The sequence below is a fragment of the Colius striatus genome, chromosome 6 (assembly GCF_028858725.1).
Source record: "Colius striatus isolate bColStr4 chromosome 6, bColStr4.1.hap1, whole genome shotgun sequence".
In the NCBI taxonomy this organism is placed as follows: Eukaryota; Metazoa; Chordata; class Aves; order Coliiformes; family Coliidae; genus Colius; species Colius striatus.
Genome location: NC_084764.1, coordinates 21,687,377 through 21,704,999, shown reverse-complemented (window position 1 = coordinate 21,704,999; position 17,623 = coordinate 21,687,377). Strand labels below are relative to the sequence as shown.

Sequence of the window (17,623 nt, the reverse complement as noted above, 5' to 3'; positions counted from 1 at the left end):
TGAAGTCATTGGGACAGTTTACAGATTTTATGACTAGAAGACAATTATGTATCAAAAGCAGAGTTTTTGGCTTTTTTTTTGGTTAAACAGGATAGCTGAAGAAAACTAAAATCAAAGGGCTTCAAGCTGGTTGCTAACAGTGGTTAAAGCCCAAATCAGTCACATGTTTCCAAAATTTACAGTATGTGGCTATTTCTAAAGGTTTCAGCTTCTGCTATTAACCTGCTCAAGAACCGCTTCAGCTGTCAGCAATTACTTCTTCTCTAAGCCTTTGCCAGATCATCTTATTTGCACAATGAAGTTTCTTTCAAGGAGGTACTGTCTTTCATTGTGTGTAGATACAGGTCCCAATATCTGTGGCTTAATCTGGTCTGAAAGCCCAAGCTACAAAGAAATTCTTAATGTACAAACTCCACCAACCCAGAAAAAGCTGACAACTCATTAATCTTCTGTAAAATAAATCTACAGTAAACTTCTACTTAAAAGATTAAAAGTTGCCGCATTGATATAATTAAACTTGTTATTAAGATTTTTTATTTTAACTGATTGAGTAAAAAAAAAATAATGAGTGATTTTCTTAATTACTTCTATTATATATTTTTGGCATCTACATTTACTTCATCATTGTACTTATTTTTGTACTACATAATGCTGTAAAAAAGAGCAGCTACCAAAGTACTCTAGGCAATCACCTGTTTATCTGACCTGTCTTCTAATTTGTTTCTGCAGCAATAAAACATTCAAAGCTAAGTAAAATCAAAATCAGCTTTGTTTGTGTAATACCCAGGTATGCCTGAAAATCTTATGGCAAGTGTGAAGTCTTATATTTCTCATCCTAGTGGAGCTTTGTCACCATCTGTCAATTCTTTTTTCATTCTAAAGTTGAGTAACAATAGGAAAAGGGAATACAGACTTCTATCCAAGCAGAAAAAGTGGCTAGACAACAAGCCAAGCATGAAAAAATATTCAACTACTTGTTTTTCAGCAGACCAAGAATGCTAGGTTACCCAGGAAGGATACCAAACACCAACATCCCCTTGGTGTTTCACCTGTAAGTGTGGAGGCTGCTGCATAATCTGTTGATACTGCTGTACCATCTGCTGCAGCTGGGCATGCTTCTGCATTATTCTCTGATACTGAAATCCAACTCGGTGATGGGGATGCTGTTGCCACTGAGCTGCTGCCTCTTGCAATTGCTGCAATCTCAAATCTTCCTCAGGGTCATCAGGAGGTTCAATATTGAGCTAGAGAAAGGCAAATAATATAAATAAAGGAGATCTCCTTCTGTCAGAAGGAAAACACACTTGGCCTACCCAGTTGACAGGCACTTTCTCAGTGTTATTTTACCACTCCGTGTTTCAGTGTTTGGGCCACCCACAGCTTCCAGGAGGCTGATTTTTGTTTTATTTATTCTTAATGTGAACAGTTAGGCTGGTGGCAATTAAGGTACCCATACATATAGAAGCTATCTATAGGAAGGAGATTAGTGCAAATCTGCTTCTTCATGATGAGGTAATTAACGAGCGCATTATTGTTGCCACTTGGTAAGAACCTGAACACTGTGAGTTAAAGTGCAGCGGGTAACTGACCACCCCACAGCAAACTGTTGAAACATCAGTCGTGACCTCCATCCATTGTGTAGTAATAGTAATTAAACATGCTGACAAAAATATTCTGTGCAAAGTTCTTGGCTTTCAGACAAACTATAACACAAACACAGAGAGAAGGGCAGTGAGAATTGACAAACTGCCAGAGAGGAATTAAGAGGAACAATGTTTCCAAGCCAGCATTCCTCATCTACTGAGTACATCATCTTGTATTTAGGTATTACAAAGTGTTTCTCAGATAAAAATGACAAGGCAGGGGAACATTTGAGTGAGTCAAGCTTGGACTTGCTTGATGTACGTGTGGGTGACTATCTAAGCCTATGTATTTTTTTTTTAAATTGCTGCAGCCTTAGCAAACGTTCTTTTAAGATTGCTTTACCATATTTAGTTATCATTACACAGTATATATGAGTATTTGTCCCATCCAGCACAACAAATACAGTGGCATCACTTTACAAAGTCTACCTGAGTTTCAGTGGATGTCAGAGAAGACTCATCTTCTTTGGAAGCTGGAGGCAGAGATTCATTAAGCGGGGGAGGTTCAGAGTGCTGAGCTGAAGCACACATTTTCTCTTCTTCAGGCTTTGCTCTCTGCTCAGATGCATCCTTCACTACAGGACCTTTCATTTGCTGCTGTCCCTGAGCGTGGGCTTTTGCCCTTTGCTGCAGGCTAAGCAAGTGCTGCTGGTACCAGTATTGTTGCTGCTCCTACAACAGATAGAAATTTGCTTCTATAGAAAACTTTTCTAATCTTTTTTGAGGGAAAACTCACTTGATCAACAGTATTGCAAAGTATGTCAGAAGATCAATTCAAAATTCAGAAACTACTACATGAGGCATAGCAAGTCGCAGCAGAATTTATTTCCTACCTCACAGAGCTTACACCTAAAGACAACAAAAAGAAAAATGCAGAAATATAGCCAATAAGACAAATTACTACAAACACGTGATAAGTACCATACTTAGTATTTTCCATGCTTTTTATTCCCAACAACTATAGGTACTTATTATAATGATAACTTAAGTAAAATGAAGGGAAAATGGAGAACAAGCATGAGTAAGGGAGATGTAAAGAGAAAGAGGAGGAAACATAAAAAAAGATGAAGAGGGCAAACAGAGAACACAAATATCAAGTAGTGTAAATGATAGACAAGAAATTGTGGTGAAGATGTTTGAATCATGACTGCAGAAAGGAAAAAGAACAATTAGAACCAGCATACAGGGTGGATTATTTATCATCTGAAGGCTAATTAACTCATTCATTCAACAGCTGAAGAGGTAAACAGATACAGTTGTACTCAAAAAAATAACCATTTAATAAGTGATTAAGCTTTCAGTTTTAGATATTTCAGCCAGATGACAGTACATTCAAAGCACTGTCAGCTGCTACCAATACAAAGAACAAAAGACTAAAGGTATCTCTACACTTAAGTTGTGGTGCATCTCAAATAGACCTAAATAAGAACCAACAGTCTTGTATCTCTTCCAAGGCATCAAATCAGAGTATCAGGACACAGATTTCAAATGCACAGGAGCCAACTCCTCACCAGCCACGGCTCTGTGCTACCAAGGGTCCTGCTAGAGACTGCTGCAAGGGCTAAAACTGTGTGGTTTCAAGACACAGCTCCAGAAGCTCACAAAGAAAAAATCTATACAGATTTTAAAAATAAATACGCCAATTGCAGCCAAGGCAGCTCCTATATTTTAAGGATGTACAGCTACACACTTGATTTTTAAGTTATTCTCCTAGGGTCTGCTTTCAGTCACTGTCAAAGACAGAACAATAAAATACTTTATGTCAGAACTAGTGCAACCATTCTTGTGCTCTCGTGGCAACAGCACTTCTGAGAATCCGTGACTGCTCTACATCTTTCACATCCCTTGTTCTTCCCTATCATCCAAGCACACACAGTAAAGGCACCTATAAAAACCCCACTCAGAAACAGAAAAGTATCCAAAAAACGCAGGTATTTTAAAATATGTCTGATAATAACAAAGTGGTAGGTGCTGTGTGATGAGATTTCTCAAAACTGAGCTATCTTGTGTGCCTTACAACAGGTTTAAAAGAAGTGCAGGCTTCCTCCAAAAGCCTACCTCACACGCAGATCAGGAATGATGTGGCAATTATCAATCAATCAAATCAGCAATCAGGGTCAATGTAGCAACCTAGCAGACACAATTTAACATGCAGCTGTATTTTGTTTGAAAAAGTACTTATGTAAAGCTGTAACTTGGAGATGAGGCCAATGAAAGCAGAGTCTATGCCTTTTGGGCTTTATGTTGATAATAACTGGAATAAGTCCTGCCAAGAATCTTCTTAACAAGAATATGTCTCAGAAGAGCTGTCATGGCTTTGGATGGAAGATGTGCATTCATCTCAGAAACTTTCAACCACATGCTGTGATAAGTGCAACTTTTGACACCAGGGAGGAGTGCACATCTCCAGCTATACAAAACCCAATTCAGTTGTTGCTCTCAAAGGCATGATAAGGTAATTTACTATGATAGTGCTGGATGCTATTGGTTGGTGAACACCTGTTTTACTGCCACAAAATTCTTGTCCCCACAGATCCATCTTGTTTCTTTCTCATTCTACCAATTGGACAAAGGTCTAAAACTCATGACTGGTGTTCACACAAAGAACTATGATAATATCCTGTCACCTATTCTTTTGCAGCAGTTTAAGTCAGTGACACATCATGCATTGCAGGTTCTATCTGAAAAGCACAAGAAAAGTGGAAAAGTAGATGTCTACAGCTTAGTCTGAGAAAAACAGAAGAGCTAGTGTAGAAAATTCCTGATGGTGAAAAGTTCAGTTGAGTGCTCACCTCCCCATGATGAGTGTTGCTCTTCAAATCCTGTTACAAACCTTAAGCCTGAGGAACACACCAGCAGCATGTGCCTTTTGCCCTCTCTTTGGCTGACCAAGACACCGCACCTGTTGCATTGTACAGGGAACACTAAAACCAGTACTACAAATTCCTGACCACAGGAATTTATCACCAAAAATGTTAATGCACAGCCCATGCCAACTACTTTTGAGTATATCAAAATTAATTAAGGTGACCCCAGGCCACAACGTAATGTCTGTTTTGGGAGACGCTCAGCCTTTTTCTGGTAAAGATTGGAAAAGGATGGCTTAGCACCCTTCATAAGGTGAAGCAGTGATTTTGAAGAGTGCAGAAGCCTGCTGAAAGGTAACACAATAAAGCTAAGGTACCTTTAACAGATGTAGATAAATGCTTATTACAGGTACAAATGTACCACTGTAAACCAAGAGCAGCATACAGTACCCAAATATCAGAAGGAGCATTAATGAAATACCACTGGTATTTCAACAGGACTTGACAAAAGATGCATCTGATGGTAGAGAAACACAAATATCCAGCAATATAATCCAGCTGTACACCCATGTAAGAAACTATGCTAAACTCACAATATTGACAAGGCAAAGAGCAGTATCTTAGGAAAGGAAAATAAAAAAACACTAATTTATAGCAAATCACATAGTATTTTCTATGTTAAGAGGAAAACATATTTTCTATGTTAAGAGCAGCCACTGTTGCTGTGGGATGAAAACAGAAATAATTGTTTTCAACTAACAGTTTAAACAAAGGCTTAATATGATCTTATAAATGACAAGTTACAGTATTTGTCTACTCAGCTCTTACGATCGTTAGCAAGAAAGCATCACTATGCTTTCCTTTCCCTATTCCTAATGTGTTGCTCCAAATCCTGACTCACTTTGGAGTCCAAGAGAGACAAAACTGTATCAATCTGTTGTAACAAATTTATGACCAAAATGTATCATATTGCTTTTGAATTAACAGAGTTGTGCATGACAGTAAACAAACTACTCTAGATAATAAAGTTGCTTGTATAAATCCTCATAAACCCGACAGTGTAAAACTTCAGCAGTATTCCACTTTGCTCCTCCCATGCGTGCACCACAATAATGCACTACTTGTCACTCTTCCAGAAAGGAGAGAGTAGCTGAAGAATAGTTAATCAACATGAATGAAATTTCAGGCCACATAAGGGAGAAGAAATTACAGTTTACTGTTCAAACTTGAGTTAATAACTTAAGTTTGCCAGTAGTCTCAATATCCAATTAACGTATCTCTTTCTACATCTGATTTTAAAGGTTTTGGTTTTGTCATTCCAAATTTTAATGAGTCCCATTTCTATCACTGTAAAAGTTCAACTAGTACTGTCCAAAGAATTTGTAGAATTAAATTAATGAACTGATAGCACCCCTTTGCTAGGCAGTGATCAGTTATACGGTGTAAATATTAAATTATACATTACCAAATGTGTTCAGGTATTGGTATGAAATTTTAATGGATACAATTAAAAAGGTGTCCCAATGATTAAAAAATGTTAAGTGTCAGTGACTTCAATATGATTCAACAGGATTTTTGAAAACTTAGTTAGAATCACAGAATGGTAGGGTTGGAAGGGACCTTTAGAGATGATCTAGTCCAACTCCACTGCAGAAGCAGGTCCACCTAGATGAGGTCACATAGGAACGCATTCAGGAGGGTTTGGAAGACCTTCAAGGAAGGAGACTCCACATCCTCCCTGGGTAGCCTGTGCCAGGGCTAGATCACCCACACAATGAAATAGCTTTTCCTTATGTTTAAACGGAACTTTTTGTGTTCTAGCTTCATCCCATTACCCCTTGTCCTGTCACTGGATACAACAGAATAAAAGGGATGCCCCAACCTCCTGACACCCACCATTTAGATATTTGTAAATATTAATAATATCTCCCCTCAGTCTCCTCCAGACTAAACAGCTCCAGTTCCCATAGTCTTTCATCATAAGGAAGATGCTCCAGCCCCCTGATCATTTTGGTGGCTCTGTGCTGGACTCTCTCCAGAAGTTCCCTGGACATAGGACTCCAGAAGAGGCCCCAGCAGGGCAAAGTAGAGGGAAAGGAGAACCTCCCTTGACCTGCTGGACACACTTTTCTTGACGCAAATCAGAGCTTCAAAGCAGAATCTTAATATCAATGTCTTGTAAATTTTAAGAAAGTCCATTTAAAATGTGAACTTCAGCTTTATTCTTGCAGCTGGATTAAAACCTTGCTAACCTTAAAATCATGCAAAATCTTCAGTGAATCTGCTCAACCTATACAAACAGCTGAGAACCTTGACTTGCATGTCCCTTTGTGCACACTTAACCTTAAGCACCTGGATTGACCCTAACCTAATATGTAGGAGCAGTCACATCAAGCTCACTGTAACTGCCCCCATTCAGCGAGTGAAGTATGCAAACACTTTGCAGGCATTTTGGCCCTACTGTACATGTGAAAAGCACATATTATTAACAATAAGAATATTTTTCATCTTTAAAGTGTTTCAGAATATTTACTTCCAATGCCTCACACCAATGTATATTTTAAGATCAAGCACACATAAGCATGAAACTTAAGTCTAAGGATATGACAACATTGTACGAAAGAAAAACTTTGCAGCTTTAACTATGTGTAGTAAAATGAAAATAGTCTCAATTATAGATCGATCAGACAGACAACAAATACGCAATTCTGTTAGAAAAAACACATGAAGAAACCACTGAAGACTAGAGCCACTCATCATACAACGTCCAATAAGCAAAGTCCACTGCATCTCACAACAGGTTGGACGAAGTCAACAGAGGTTAGGTGCGGGCTGCCCACATTCTGTATGTTTGAAAACCTGAGTTTGTTGCTTCGGAGAACAGCAAACTCTCCAGGAAAATGAAATCCATCCAGGAGTTTGACATTTCCCAAGACAAGCTATTTACTCATGAAAAATGGCAATCTGTTCCATCCCAACAACCACCACTGGATTTTATGGGGCACTTCCAGAGCCTCGCCTGCGCTGTGCCCTTCCCGGGCTTCCAAGGGTTGCACCCAAACCCCTTCAATACTATGCAAAACTGGCGTGTTTGTTAATTGCCCTTACTGAGAGACCTTTGCAAAACCTGGTACCTCCAACGTTGGCTGACCTGGCAACTGCTAAAGCCCTGTGTCCAACCGGGGCTATGGGGACAAGCGCGAAGGTGGCAATGCCTTACCTGGGGAGTCATGGTGGCAGGGTCCGGCTGCTCGGTGCCGCCGGCCTCCTTGGTGGCACCCTGCGATGTCTCCAGTGGGGCAGCGGCAGGCAGCGGCAAGGATGGCTGCGGCGGGGGGAAATGAGCCTGCGACGGCTTGGGCGGGGGAGGGATGGAGGGAGCCAGGCCAGGCTGCGCGGGCTGGGAAGGGGAGGCCTGGGAGGAGAGCAGATAGGGCTGGGGATGTGCCATGTAGCCCTGGGCAGGAGGCGGCAGGTAGGGCTGGGAGGCGGTGGCCGGCGGGGGCTCCAGGTAGGAGGGCGGCGGCTCGGAGAAGGAGGGGGGCGGCTGAGAGGCCTGGGTCCGGGGCAGGTAGGGCTGTTGCGGTGGGGAGTGGGCCGGGGGCGGCTGGGAGGGGGGCAGGTACGGCTCCGCCTGGGGGGGCGGCAGGTAGGCCTGGGCGGGGGGTAGGTAGGCCTGGGCGGCGGGCTGTGGGGACTGCGGCGGCGAGGACAACTCCATGTCCATGGGCACCGGCGAGGAGGGCACCGGCTCGCCCCAGTCGCCGTGCCCGCCCGGCGGTTCCTGGCCATCGCGCTCTCGGGCGGCGGTGGGCGGCTTGCGGGTCGGTGGCGGCGGCTCGCGGTGGGCGAACTGCTTCTGGTAGCTGCGGACCGGAGGCGGCACGGGTGGCGGCGGCTGCTGCCAGTCGGTGAAGGAGCCGGGCAGCGGAGGCGGCGGCAGCCCCGGAGGGGGCGGCCCCGGCGGCGGCGGCGGCCCCAGCAGCACGGACTGGAGCTGCTTCTGGTGCATCTGCTGCAGCTGCTGCAGTTGCGCCAGGTGCTGCTCCTGCAGGCTCAGGAACCCCGAGGTACCAGCGGGAGGCGGCGGCGGCGGGGCGGCAGCGGCGGGGGGCGCGGGGCCCGGTGGCGGGTAGCTGGGCAGCGGCATCGGCGGCACGGCGGGAGGCGGCACGCTGGGAGGAGGAATGGGCAGCGGCGGGGGCGGGATGGAGGTGGGCGGCGGCGGGTAGTGCCCCGCCGCCCCGTACAAGCCCCAGGCCGGGTACATGTCGGGGCTGCGGCGGCGGGACCGGGGCGCTGAGCTTCGCCAGGCCGCGGCGGCGGCGCGTGCGGCCCACAGCGCCTGCGCGCGGCGGCGCCCCGCCCTCACAGACAGTAGAGTGCGGGCGGGGCGCCAGAGCGTCGCGCGTCTGCCCCTCGGCGCCGGCATCGCGCCGCCTCACGGGCACTTGGCGTCCCTGCGGGAGGGAAGCCGCCAACCCAGTGCAGGAGCACCGAGACGGGCGGAGGCTGCTGCAGAGCGCCACGGCCCCGCTTCCCGCCCGCCCCCGGGTGTCTGGGACGTGAGGCGGACAACAGAAGGGAGCTGGGGCGGCGCTAGAGCGGGCGGCGGGGCGCAGGCTGCTGCTGCTGGGTGCCGCCGGGGGCCCTTAAGCCGGGCCGTGTATGGGTGGCCTGGGGGGCGGCGGCCATGTTTCCGCGGCTGCCCGCAGCTCCCCTCAGGAGCCGTGGCCCACAGAGGGTATCGCCGTGCTCCTTTAGCCACTAACCCGAGGCGGCATGGCAGAGCTAAATAATTGCAGCGACCGAAGGGTGAAAGGAGCGCGGCCATAAATGCAGCCGAGCTGTGCGTCGGGGAAGGCGCACAAGCGCAGAGGGGCCGTGGTGCCGCCGGCACGGGCGGTGCTAGGCGGCCTAGCCCCTAGAAATGACATGAACAGTTCTATGCCGTTTCCAGTGCGTATGCTGCTGATAAACCCGAGAAGCAAAAACATGAATGGAGCAGCCAAAGTGTGAAATTGCCTCGTCCATTACAGAAGCTACTGCACTGAGGAGGAAGGAATACTTTTTTATTGTGTTTCTTCCCGCACTAAAGTATGAGTTAAACATACAAATGTGTTCTGTAGCCAGCCAGCAAAGATCTATGCAAAGTGATGAACACCCATTTCAGAGAAAAGATACTAGGACTTGTGTGTGTGAACTGGTTCTGGTCAGCAGTGTGCCAGGCTTGTGGTGTCCTGCTGCTTTTTCTCCTTCCCATACACAGAAGACCTGAGCAATTTTTCTCATGTTCAGTCTCTAGTTCCGTTTGGTGAATCGAGGGTCCCTGACCAGTGCAGAAAGGCAGGTGTTGGAAAAAAGTCCAGTCAGGAAGAAAAAAATCACAAAAACTGGTTAGAGAAAAAGCTTTTGTCCCCTCTTGGAAAAACTGGACTTTGTGTTCATTTGTTGTTAAATTCCAGGGACTCTGCAGAGGTGATACAGCACAAGTCTACAAGAAAAGCTTTAACTCACGTTATGATATGCAAATCTTTTTAAAAAATCTTCAATAATTTAATATAGATATAAAACTATCTTTTCTATTCTTTAGTATCCTTTCTTTTCATATAGAGGTGATTATTGTTCCTTTTCTGATAGGCTGGTGCTCCTCTATGGTTTCTTTTGCAGTGAATATGACTTCCAGATAACGTTTGTACTTTCAGCCCCAATCTCCTCCACTTTGTACAAGTACTTAACATTTGTATCTCCAAGCTCTTTGGACCAGCTTACTAACTAAGCTTTTGAAAGTCTATCTTTTCAAAACAAGGAATTCCTGTTGCAAACATCCTTTGATTTATACTCCTGATCAATTCATTCAAAGTGAATGCTCTTGGATCAGTTTATTATTTCCTGCAGACAGGTTTCTACCAATAAGCTTGCTGTTCGATGTGGTTACTCAACATTGTGAAGAAACCTGTTATTTCCCTTATGAAGAAATACAGGTATTCAGCCATTTTCAGTTGCAATTGTTTTCCAGCCTACAGTGAGGACGCTGAAATGTAATTTCTGAATAACTTGACAGATGCTTTTGTCAATCTCCAAATCTGGTTTGGGCAGCGGTAAACTTGACTCCTGCTAGCCAAGATACATTGGTTTTACCCAATACCCTGTCCTAAAGCAACTCTGTTAAGTGTGTAATTATACCTTTTTATTCTTTTACAGTCTGTAATATTAATGTATGTCATCATGCTGGTTTTAGTTCATTTTTTAAATAATTCATGCATTTCTTGCTTCTAAATGCTATTCCACCACAGCTCAGTTATCTCTCAATTAACCAGTGTCATATCTCAGATCAGCAGCTTCAGTTTCTTCACTTCATCTGGCAGTAACACTGCAGCAATCTCCCATGGCCTCCAGAAAGAAGCAGACATTATTTTCTCCCATTCTTTGCATAGCTTCAGACCTTTTTTTGTGCCTCTTCTGATTGTTCTACTTCATCTGTGAAAACTGCCTACAGCAAGAAACAAGATGTTAGGAGGGAGGCTGGATTCCCTAGTTACTGAGAAACACTGCAGGCATCTGATACCTAACTCCTGTGCAGGTTTAAACCAGCTGCCAGGGTTGGGTCTGGAAGGAATTTGTCTTCTGGTTTCGACTGGCAGAGTTCTGCATCCGTAGGAACATCAAAGCACTCTCGCTTACCAAACTCTTTCCTGTTATAATGATCTTTCCTACTTTATCATATTGAAAGTTGGACCTGATGCTTGGATGCCATGGAGTGCATGGAGTAAACACTTTCTTCTGCATCAAGTGTCTGGTACATGTGTTCCCTGGGACTGCAGGGGAAGCAGTTTATGATTCAGGTGGTCCTTTCCTGTCCCGGTTGTCTTCTCACCAGCCTCTTTGAGTTAATACCCGATTTTTTTCTGTCTTGCTGATTACACTCAATTAATGAAAATTTCCAGATTAGTTGACTCACTAACACCAATACTTCCTCTCTGCTGCTCATCCTTCAACTCTCCTAACATTTCTTTAGCAATTATCTTATGCTTATTCCAGGTTCTTCCTCCTGTTGGTGAAATAAGGCAAGTTACAAGAACTGATAATTTAAGGAACAAAAGACTTCTTAAATGGGTACATTTCCCACCCATGTGGGAATATATAGGAATATATGCTATGTACATATATTTTCCTGAAGTCCCTCCAACAGGCATTCTACTGGCAGGCAGACATTCCCCAAATTCATCATGTTGCTTTGTATTTGACCTCTTCTCTAGCACCAGAAAGACTTCTATCAAATATTACCATGTGTGTCCATGAGTTTTTCTCCAAAAACTAAGTTACACAAATCTAATCCTACAGTTTGTTTCTCAGTTCTCATTTGACTAAACATAGCCCTCAAGTGTTCATGACAATACACAAACATTTAGCTTAAAGAAATGTGACTTGGATAAAGAGAAGAAACCCAGGGATGTTATTTTTGAAATGTACAATTATATACCGAGTGTAAAAACTCAGGGTTTTTGGCTACCCTGTTCCTGGCTGAAGGTAGAATATAAGCTTCAATTGTAACAACTTGGAAGGGGCTATGTTTTTGAAGTCTCAGTATGCTGTTATTTCAGGAATGGCTTTAGTAGGTAAGCCTGCAGCAAGCAGGGAGATGGTACAAGGGGGAAGTCTGATATGTTCCCAAGGTTTCCTGCCATATGTGTAGAGGCAGGGTGCTGGCCAGAAAGTTATTGGCATGTCAAGGCATTTTCCAAAGATAGGAAATGATTGTACCAAGAATAAACATTTTCAGTCTCTCCCTTTACTATACCTAAACTCCAGCATTTTGGCCAAGAAGCACACTTTGGCACACTGGGCTCTGGTGATCCTCATATTGTCTCTCGCCTCTCAGTCCTGAGATAATTCTTACCACAGAGCAGAGATCAAAAGAGCAAATTATATTGCTAAAAATGAAAGAGGAATGCAGAAAATATGAGAATGCAGGGGTATGGCTATGAATATTTTTCCCCCTGCATTTCTCCATGTGGCTTAACCATTTCTTTTCCCCCTCCTCTAACCACTTCCTTCCCTGCAGCAAATGCTGCAGGTCTCTGTGAGACTGTCTTGATCCACAGCCATTGCTCTGATTCCCCCCACTGACTCTGCTCCCAGCCCAATTAATACATTTCCCAGTCTGATACCTGCCTGTCACAATTTTATACACTCCTCCTCTTCCCTGACCCCTAATGGAAGGGATAAGGCTTTGAGGTGTGCAAGGCCAAGCACAGCAGAGGGAGCGTGTGTCCTGGCACAGCCCTGCCCCCACCACAGCACGGACTGCCTGCTGGCCTGGTGCAGACACAGGCACCTCAGCAGGATATGGCACACAGCTTCAGGCATTGCACACGTGAGCAAAAGCCCAGCAGTTCCAAAGGAAAACCTTCCAGAGGGCTGGGCCAGAGAAGGCACACCAACTGCTGCAGGTCCAGCTTTACTCCACAACACAGGTGCCACTTTGCTCACGGGGCAGGTGTGAGGGAGTTTCCTAGAGGAATACCTGTCCTGCTGCAGGTGCAGCAAGAAGAAACTTCTATAATTCCTGTGTTTTCAGTCTCAGCCAGAGTTGTGTCACCAATATTTAATTTGGAATGCTGAAATCCCTTTTTCCAACACTCCCAATAAAAAGAGTTATGCAGGTTCTGGGCACTGCTGTCCTCTCTTTCCCATATGCTTCTCCCAGCTACAGGTAATGGGGCCAAGTAAGAACAAGGATGAATAAAACCACTCTTCCAAGCAGCTTTTTCTTAAAAGATGGTGACTATGAAGTCAGTCCAGTGTCACCCACAGTCAGCAGAGTCTGACTGAGCAGAGTCACAGCAAAGGAGGAAACAGGAGGGTTGAAACCAGGTAGATCCTTGTCCCAGCTCAGAGTCGTGGCTTTGATGGCTTGGCTGGTCAGGTTAGAACCGAGGAGCTCCGTAATCATCTGGCATCCTCTCGATATTGTATCTGAGAAACAGAGTGGGAGAACTTATGAAAGCGACCTGCTCCACATTGCTCCACTCCCCATGCAGCAACAGGCTTACAGGCAGATTGAACAGCAAGAAGCTTTGTGTAACTTCTGTCCATGCCTCAGATTTCCAGGAATAAAAATATTACTTCTGAAAATGAAAAGCCTTCTTAAGATTGCTGTTATCCTTCACCTCAAACTCGGAAATAGGGCATCTCAAAAACTTACCATCTCCAGAGAAGGAAAAAAAAAACGTAGTTCTATAAGATCCGACTTAGAATTTCAGAGCAGGCCAGCATGGTGAATAAAACCTTGGCCATTCAACTTACAATTCATTGCCACAGTGAACAAGAGGCAAAAAAGTTTTGAGAGAAAAATCTTTTGAGCCAAGTTCTAATGATTAGTTAAGACTTTTTAAGACTTATAGTTAAGAGAAATTTATAGGAGTAAACCTCTTCATTTCTGACATGTTGCTCTGTCTGCACATTACTAGACTCACTGTCTCCACCCCTAGAACAACTGCTCCTTTCCAGTATCCTGTCCCATCTGAAGGCTTTGTCTGTTTTCTCTCCACATCCTGACTTCTCCCTTTACCATGCTACTAAACATATTTACCATGCCATGCAACAATTGCATGGCATGGGTTTGATGTAAGACAAATCTTCTGGGCTGTACATTTGTAGAAGAAATGTGAAAATACTACATATAACAAAGGTGAGTAAAAACTTCTTAGTCTGGGCTTTATGAGTGCTTGGGAAGGAAGAGGAAATGAATTTGAGCAGATGGTTTTATAGCTGACTGGTCCTATTGCACATTAAAAACTAAAAAAAGTTATCCAGTTCTTGCAGATACTGGAAAAATCTGTTGCACCGAATTCACTGCACTAGTATCCTTCCAAGTTCATTTGATTGTTAGTTAAGAAGCAAATTGAGTCTCTTAGCCGAGGGTACACAAAGCTTCCAAACTGAAGAGGGAACAAGAACGGTTCTTTTCCTTAAGAATCCAGTTGCTGCTGCTGCTGCCAGTAAACAAAATGAATCTATGGAAACACTGGCCCCAAGGAAACTAGTTTTCCAGGTCCAAGCAAGTGAACATGGAGACTGCAATAAAAGTGGGTCTGTGACCAGCAGTCTCTTCCCATCAGCAGCTGTGCTTCTACATTTGTCGAAACACCAGGCCCTTTGCTTCAACCTGCACTGCAGACAGTGCAGCAGAGAAGTATGAGGTGACAGTCCCTGTCAGACAAGGAACGTAGCAGGTGCTGTTCCTCCCTGTCAGAGGTCCCTTACCTGTGCCGGGAAATATACATTATAGGTACTCCTGGGATTTTCCGTATTCTCCGCTTGAGCTCTTTGTCCACTGTGGCCACAATGTAACACTTGTGCTGCAGAGAAAGAAGCGAGTCAAATCCACCACCAGTGAACCCTCAGAAAGGAGACAAAGATGAGCAAAAGCTTTTTCTACTCTATGAACTCACTTAATGTGAGGGCTATGAGATCTTAAGTGAGGCATTGCTGGTCCTTGTATAAAATTCCCCAGCAGACCAGTAGCATCTCCTTCTGCTCAGCAAAACAGACTGTAGAAACATCCAGAGCCTGTCCAGCCTTCCCACTGACAGTGTTCCCACCCTAAGTGCTTCTTGATGCTGTCCCATACAAGAATGCTCAGGGAAGACTAAATTTTGCTTCAAAGTTGTGCTGGGTACTGAAACTACCTCTTAGTGAGATTTTACAGTTACTTGGTGGGAAACTGAAGTCATCAGTAACTAGAAGGGTTCAGAAATTTTTAGTGTGTTAGCACAGTGTGGAAAATTTGAGTGACAGAAATACCTGAGTGACCCTCTGTACCAAGCAGTCGTCTGCATAGGTTCCTTTGTGCATACATGGCAAGCGTTCGAAACGAGGGTCCTTGGCAATTCTGTGGGGAAATATAAGGCAGCATCACAGCAAACAGACCAGAGTGTACAATCACACCGTACAGAAGAACAAGAACAGCCCTTTCTCTGACATACAGCACATTATTCTCAAAGTAAGTGCTGAAGGGATGGAGCAAACAGTAACAGCAGTCTCATCTGAAATGAGCAAAAAAATAATGCCATTTGTCTAGCTAATTGTTATAGGTTAAGTAATTCTTAGTACTTGTTAATTGGATTCAAGAGCCCTATAGTGTTAGGCCCTTGCCTAACAAAGTCATTTGAAACAAGTTATCTGGGAGAAAAACTAGAAGTTCTGGTATCTGACCACTTGTACCATGTATTATAGGAACACTTCTAAGCTGTTCAGGATACAACACAACAAGTCAAAACAAAAAGCACCTCTGACTGGTACATCCAGAGAGCATGAACTACATTGGACTAGTTTTGTACAGATTACACAATAAGATAGCTCTAGATTATCAGTACATGTAACCTACTCCTACAGGAGTAACACGAGACATGAATGAAAAGTTTCATAAGGCTTGGGTCACTTCTTTATTTTTAGAAACTTATATAATTAATTTAATTAACTAATTTTGAGAAACAAGAGAGAGTGGCATTTTGAAAGCCTTAGGTAGGAAAAAAAAGATTTACAGATAAATATTGTGCATTCATACCAAGCATTTAGTTTTTAAAAACCCATATGTCTAAATCTCAAGCCATCATACTGATTTCGTGCAGCCAGAGAAATAAAGCCAAGTTTGGGACAACAACCTAACCACCCTCTACTGTCACGAAAGGTGCTTTTCATTTATTTATATGAAAAGGTTAAGCTCTAGAAATGGAGAAGAACACCCTGCACCTACCTTAACGCCACACGGTACTTCTGTCCCAACTTCTCAATTTCCCCCATGACACAATCTGTGATGCATGGAATACCTGCATGCAAAACCAGCCTGGATTAAAACCAAGCAGTTTCTTTGCAGCCTCCTACCTATTGTGCACATGTCCAAGAACCCCCACTGAGCCCTGTAAGTTGCAACTTGTAAGTTTTAAACTTACAAGAACTGATAAGGCTGCAAAGTGCTGACATGTTGGGCCCCTGAGTTTAACCACACCATGCTGGCTAGAGATTTTTAAGTTACCAGTACTTTACCTCGTTGAGATTAGCATTTATGACTATTGTTTGACTGAAACGAGAGACAGTTCCAGGGTCACCATAACCATGAACAATGAGCTCAATTATTACAGCACATATCCCTTTTTCAAGGTTTGTGTTATCCTCAGCAAGCACAATGAAGCTGATAAAGCCCAGCATGAACACGCTGTGACACTGCCTGGTCAGAAGCAGCTGCAAGTGATGCAGACACTCACACTTGGCATAGAGACAGTCCATCATTGACTGCACGAGGTCCAGCTTGGCTTTTATGGAGAAGTTGATGAAGTTTGTGTCAACAAGGATGTGATAAGGGGGGCCCAGCTGTGTATTATACTGGAAGAACAAGCAAGAGGGATGCTGGGGGCTGCCAGGAAGACAAAGAATTCAAGTCAGTTAATTGCAATTACTGACACATCCAATCCTACAACTTGCACAGAACGAAAGGAGGGCAATGAGAAGAAACAACACAAGGCAGGGTGGGATAGTGACCTGTCAGGCCTCTCACCACCACCCAAGCACAATCCTGTGCTTTGGGGATCCATTTCCTACCCCGACAGATTTATTCAGAAACGTCCTTGGTTGCAGGTTGTGGCCTGCAGCACGGGCAGCCCTCCCTCCCTCCTCAAAGTTCAGGCGGCACTTACACCTCCCGCTCCTTGATGGCACTCGGGTCTTCTTTCTTCTTTACGAGGACTTTGGCCCGGTCCTTTTCGTTGCTGCAAGGAAACACAGGCACTCCTAGAGGGGAGCGACAGGGAAGGGCGACCTGCGGCGGAGAGGCCTGGGCCGGCATCCTGTCCCGAGCGGGACAGGGGGACGGCTATCAGGCCCCGTCTGGGTCCGGCCTCGGCCGCAGCCACTGCCACACTCACATGCGCTGGTCCCGGAGGCTGATCATGCGCTTCATGACCGCGTACTTCCGCGCCTTCTTCTGCTTCCCCTGCAAGGAGACGGACATGCGGCCGCGATGAGCTGCGGAGAGACTGAGACCGAGGCCCAGGCCCCGGCCCCAGCTCGTATTGGATCTCTCCCGGCCCACGCTCAACTCACCATGATGCCGCCGCTGCTGCTTCCGGTGCCGCCACGCCGCGTCTTTACGCCCCGCCCGCCGGGAGGTCG

The 17,623-nt window shown here is 44.7% G+C and overlaps 2 protein-coding genes across 4 annotated transcripts in view; both read right to left on the bottom strand.

The window, feature by feature from the left end:
• The window catches only part of YLPM1 (YLP motif containing 1), a 40,377-nt gene extending 31,593 nt beyond the window's left edge, over window positions 1-8,784 (bottom strand). Inside the window, exons 1-3 of the mRNA XM_061998064.1 lie at window positions 7,671-8,784; window positions 2,073-2,315; window positions 1,050-1,244 (exon numbers count right to left, since the gene is read on the bottom strand). Of these exons, the coding sequence (XP_061854048.1) occupies window positions 1,050-1,244; window positions 2,073-2,315; window positions 7,671-8,720 (1,488 nt within the window). The 5' untranslated portion in view covers window positions 8,721-8,784. The remainder of the gene's footprint in view (window positions 1-1,049; window positions 1,245-2,072; window positions 2,316-7,670) is intronic.
• A 717-nt stretch (window positions 8,785-9,501) lies between these two features.
• Window positions 9,502-17,583, bottom strand: FCF1 (FCF1 rRNA-processing protein). Of its 3 annotated transcripts, none has more exons than XR_009818949.1 (8): window positions 17,377-17,546; window positions 17,149-17,220; window positions 16,720-16,868; window positions 16,212-16,284; window positions 15,260-15,347; window positions 14,720-14,814; window positions 12,978-13,429; window positions 9,502-11,501 (listed from the first exon to the last, which is right to left on the bottom strand). XR_009818949.1 is itself a non-coding variant. In XM_061998629.1 (8 exons), the coding sequence occupies exons 1-8, from the start codon at window positions 17,555-17,557 to the stop codon at window positions 13,381-13,383; spliced, it is 597 nt and encodes a 198-aa protein (XP_061854613.1). In that variant the 5' UTR covers window positions 17,558-17,583; the 3' UTR covers window positions 9,502-13,380. The 3 variants fall into 3 exon arrangements, 2 of the variants coding, with proteins under 2 accessions (XP_061854613.1, XP_010199732.2); XM_061998629.1 differs by adding an exon at window positions 17,555-17,583 and having other exon boundaries at window positions 9,502-13,429; window positions 17,377-17,444; XM_010201430.2 differs by having other exon boundaries at window positions 9,502-13,429.
• Window positions 17,584-17,623: the final 40 nt, after the last annotated feature.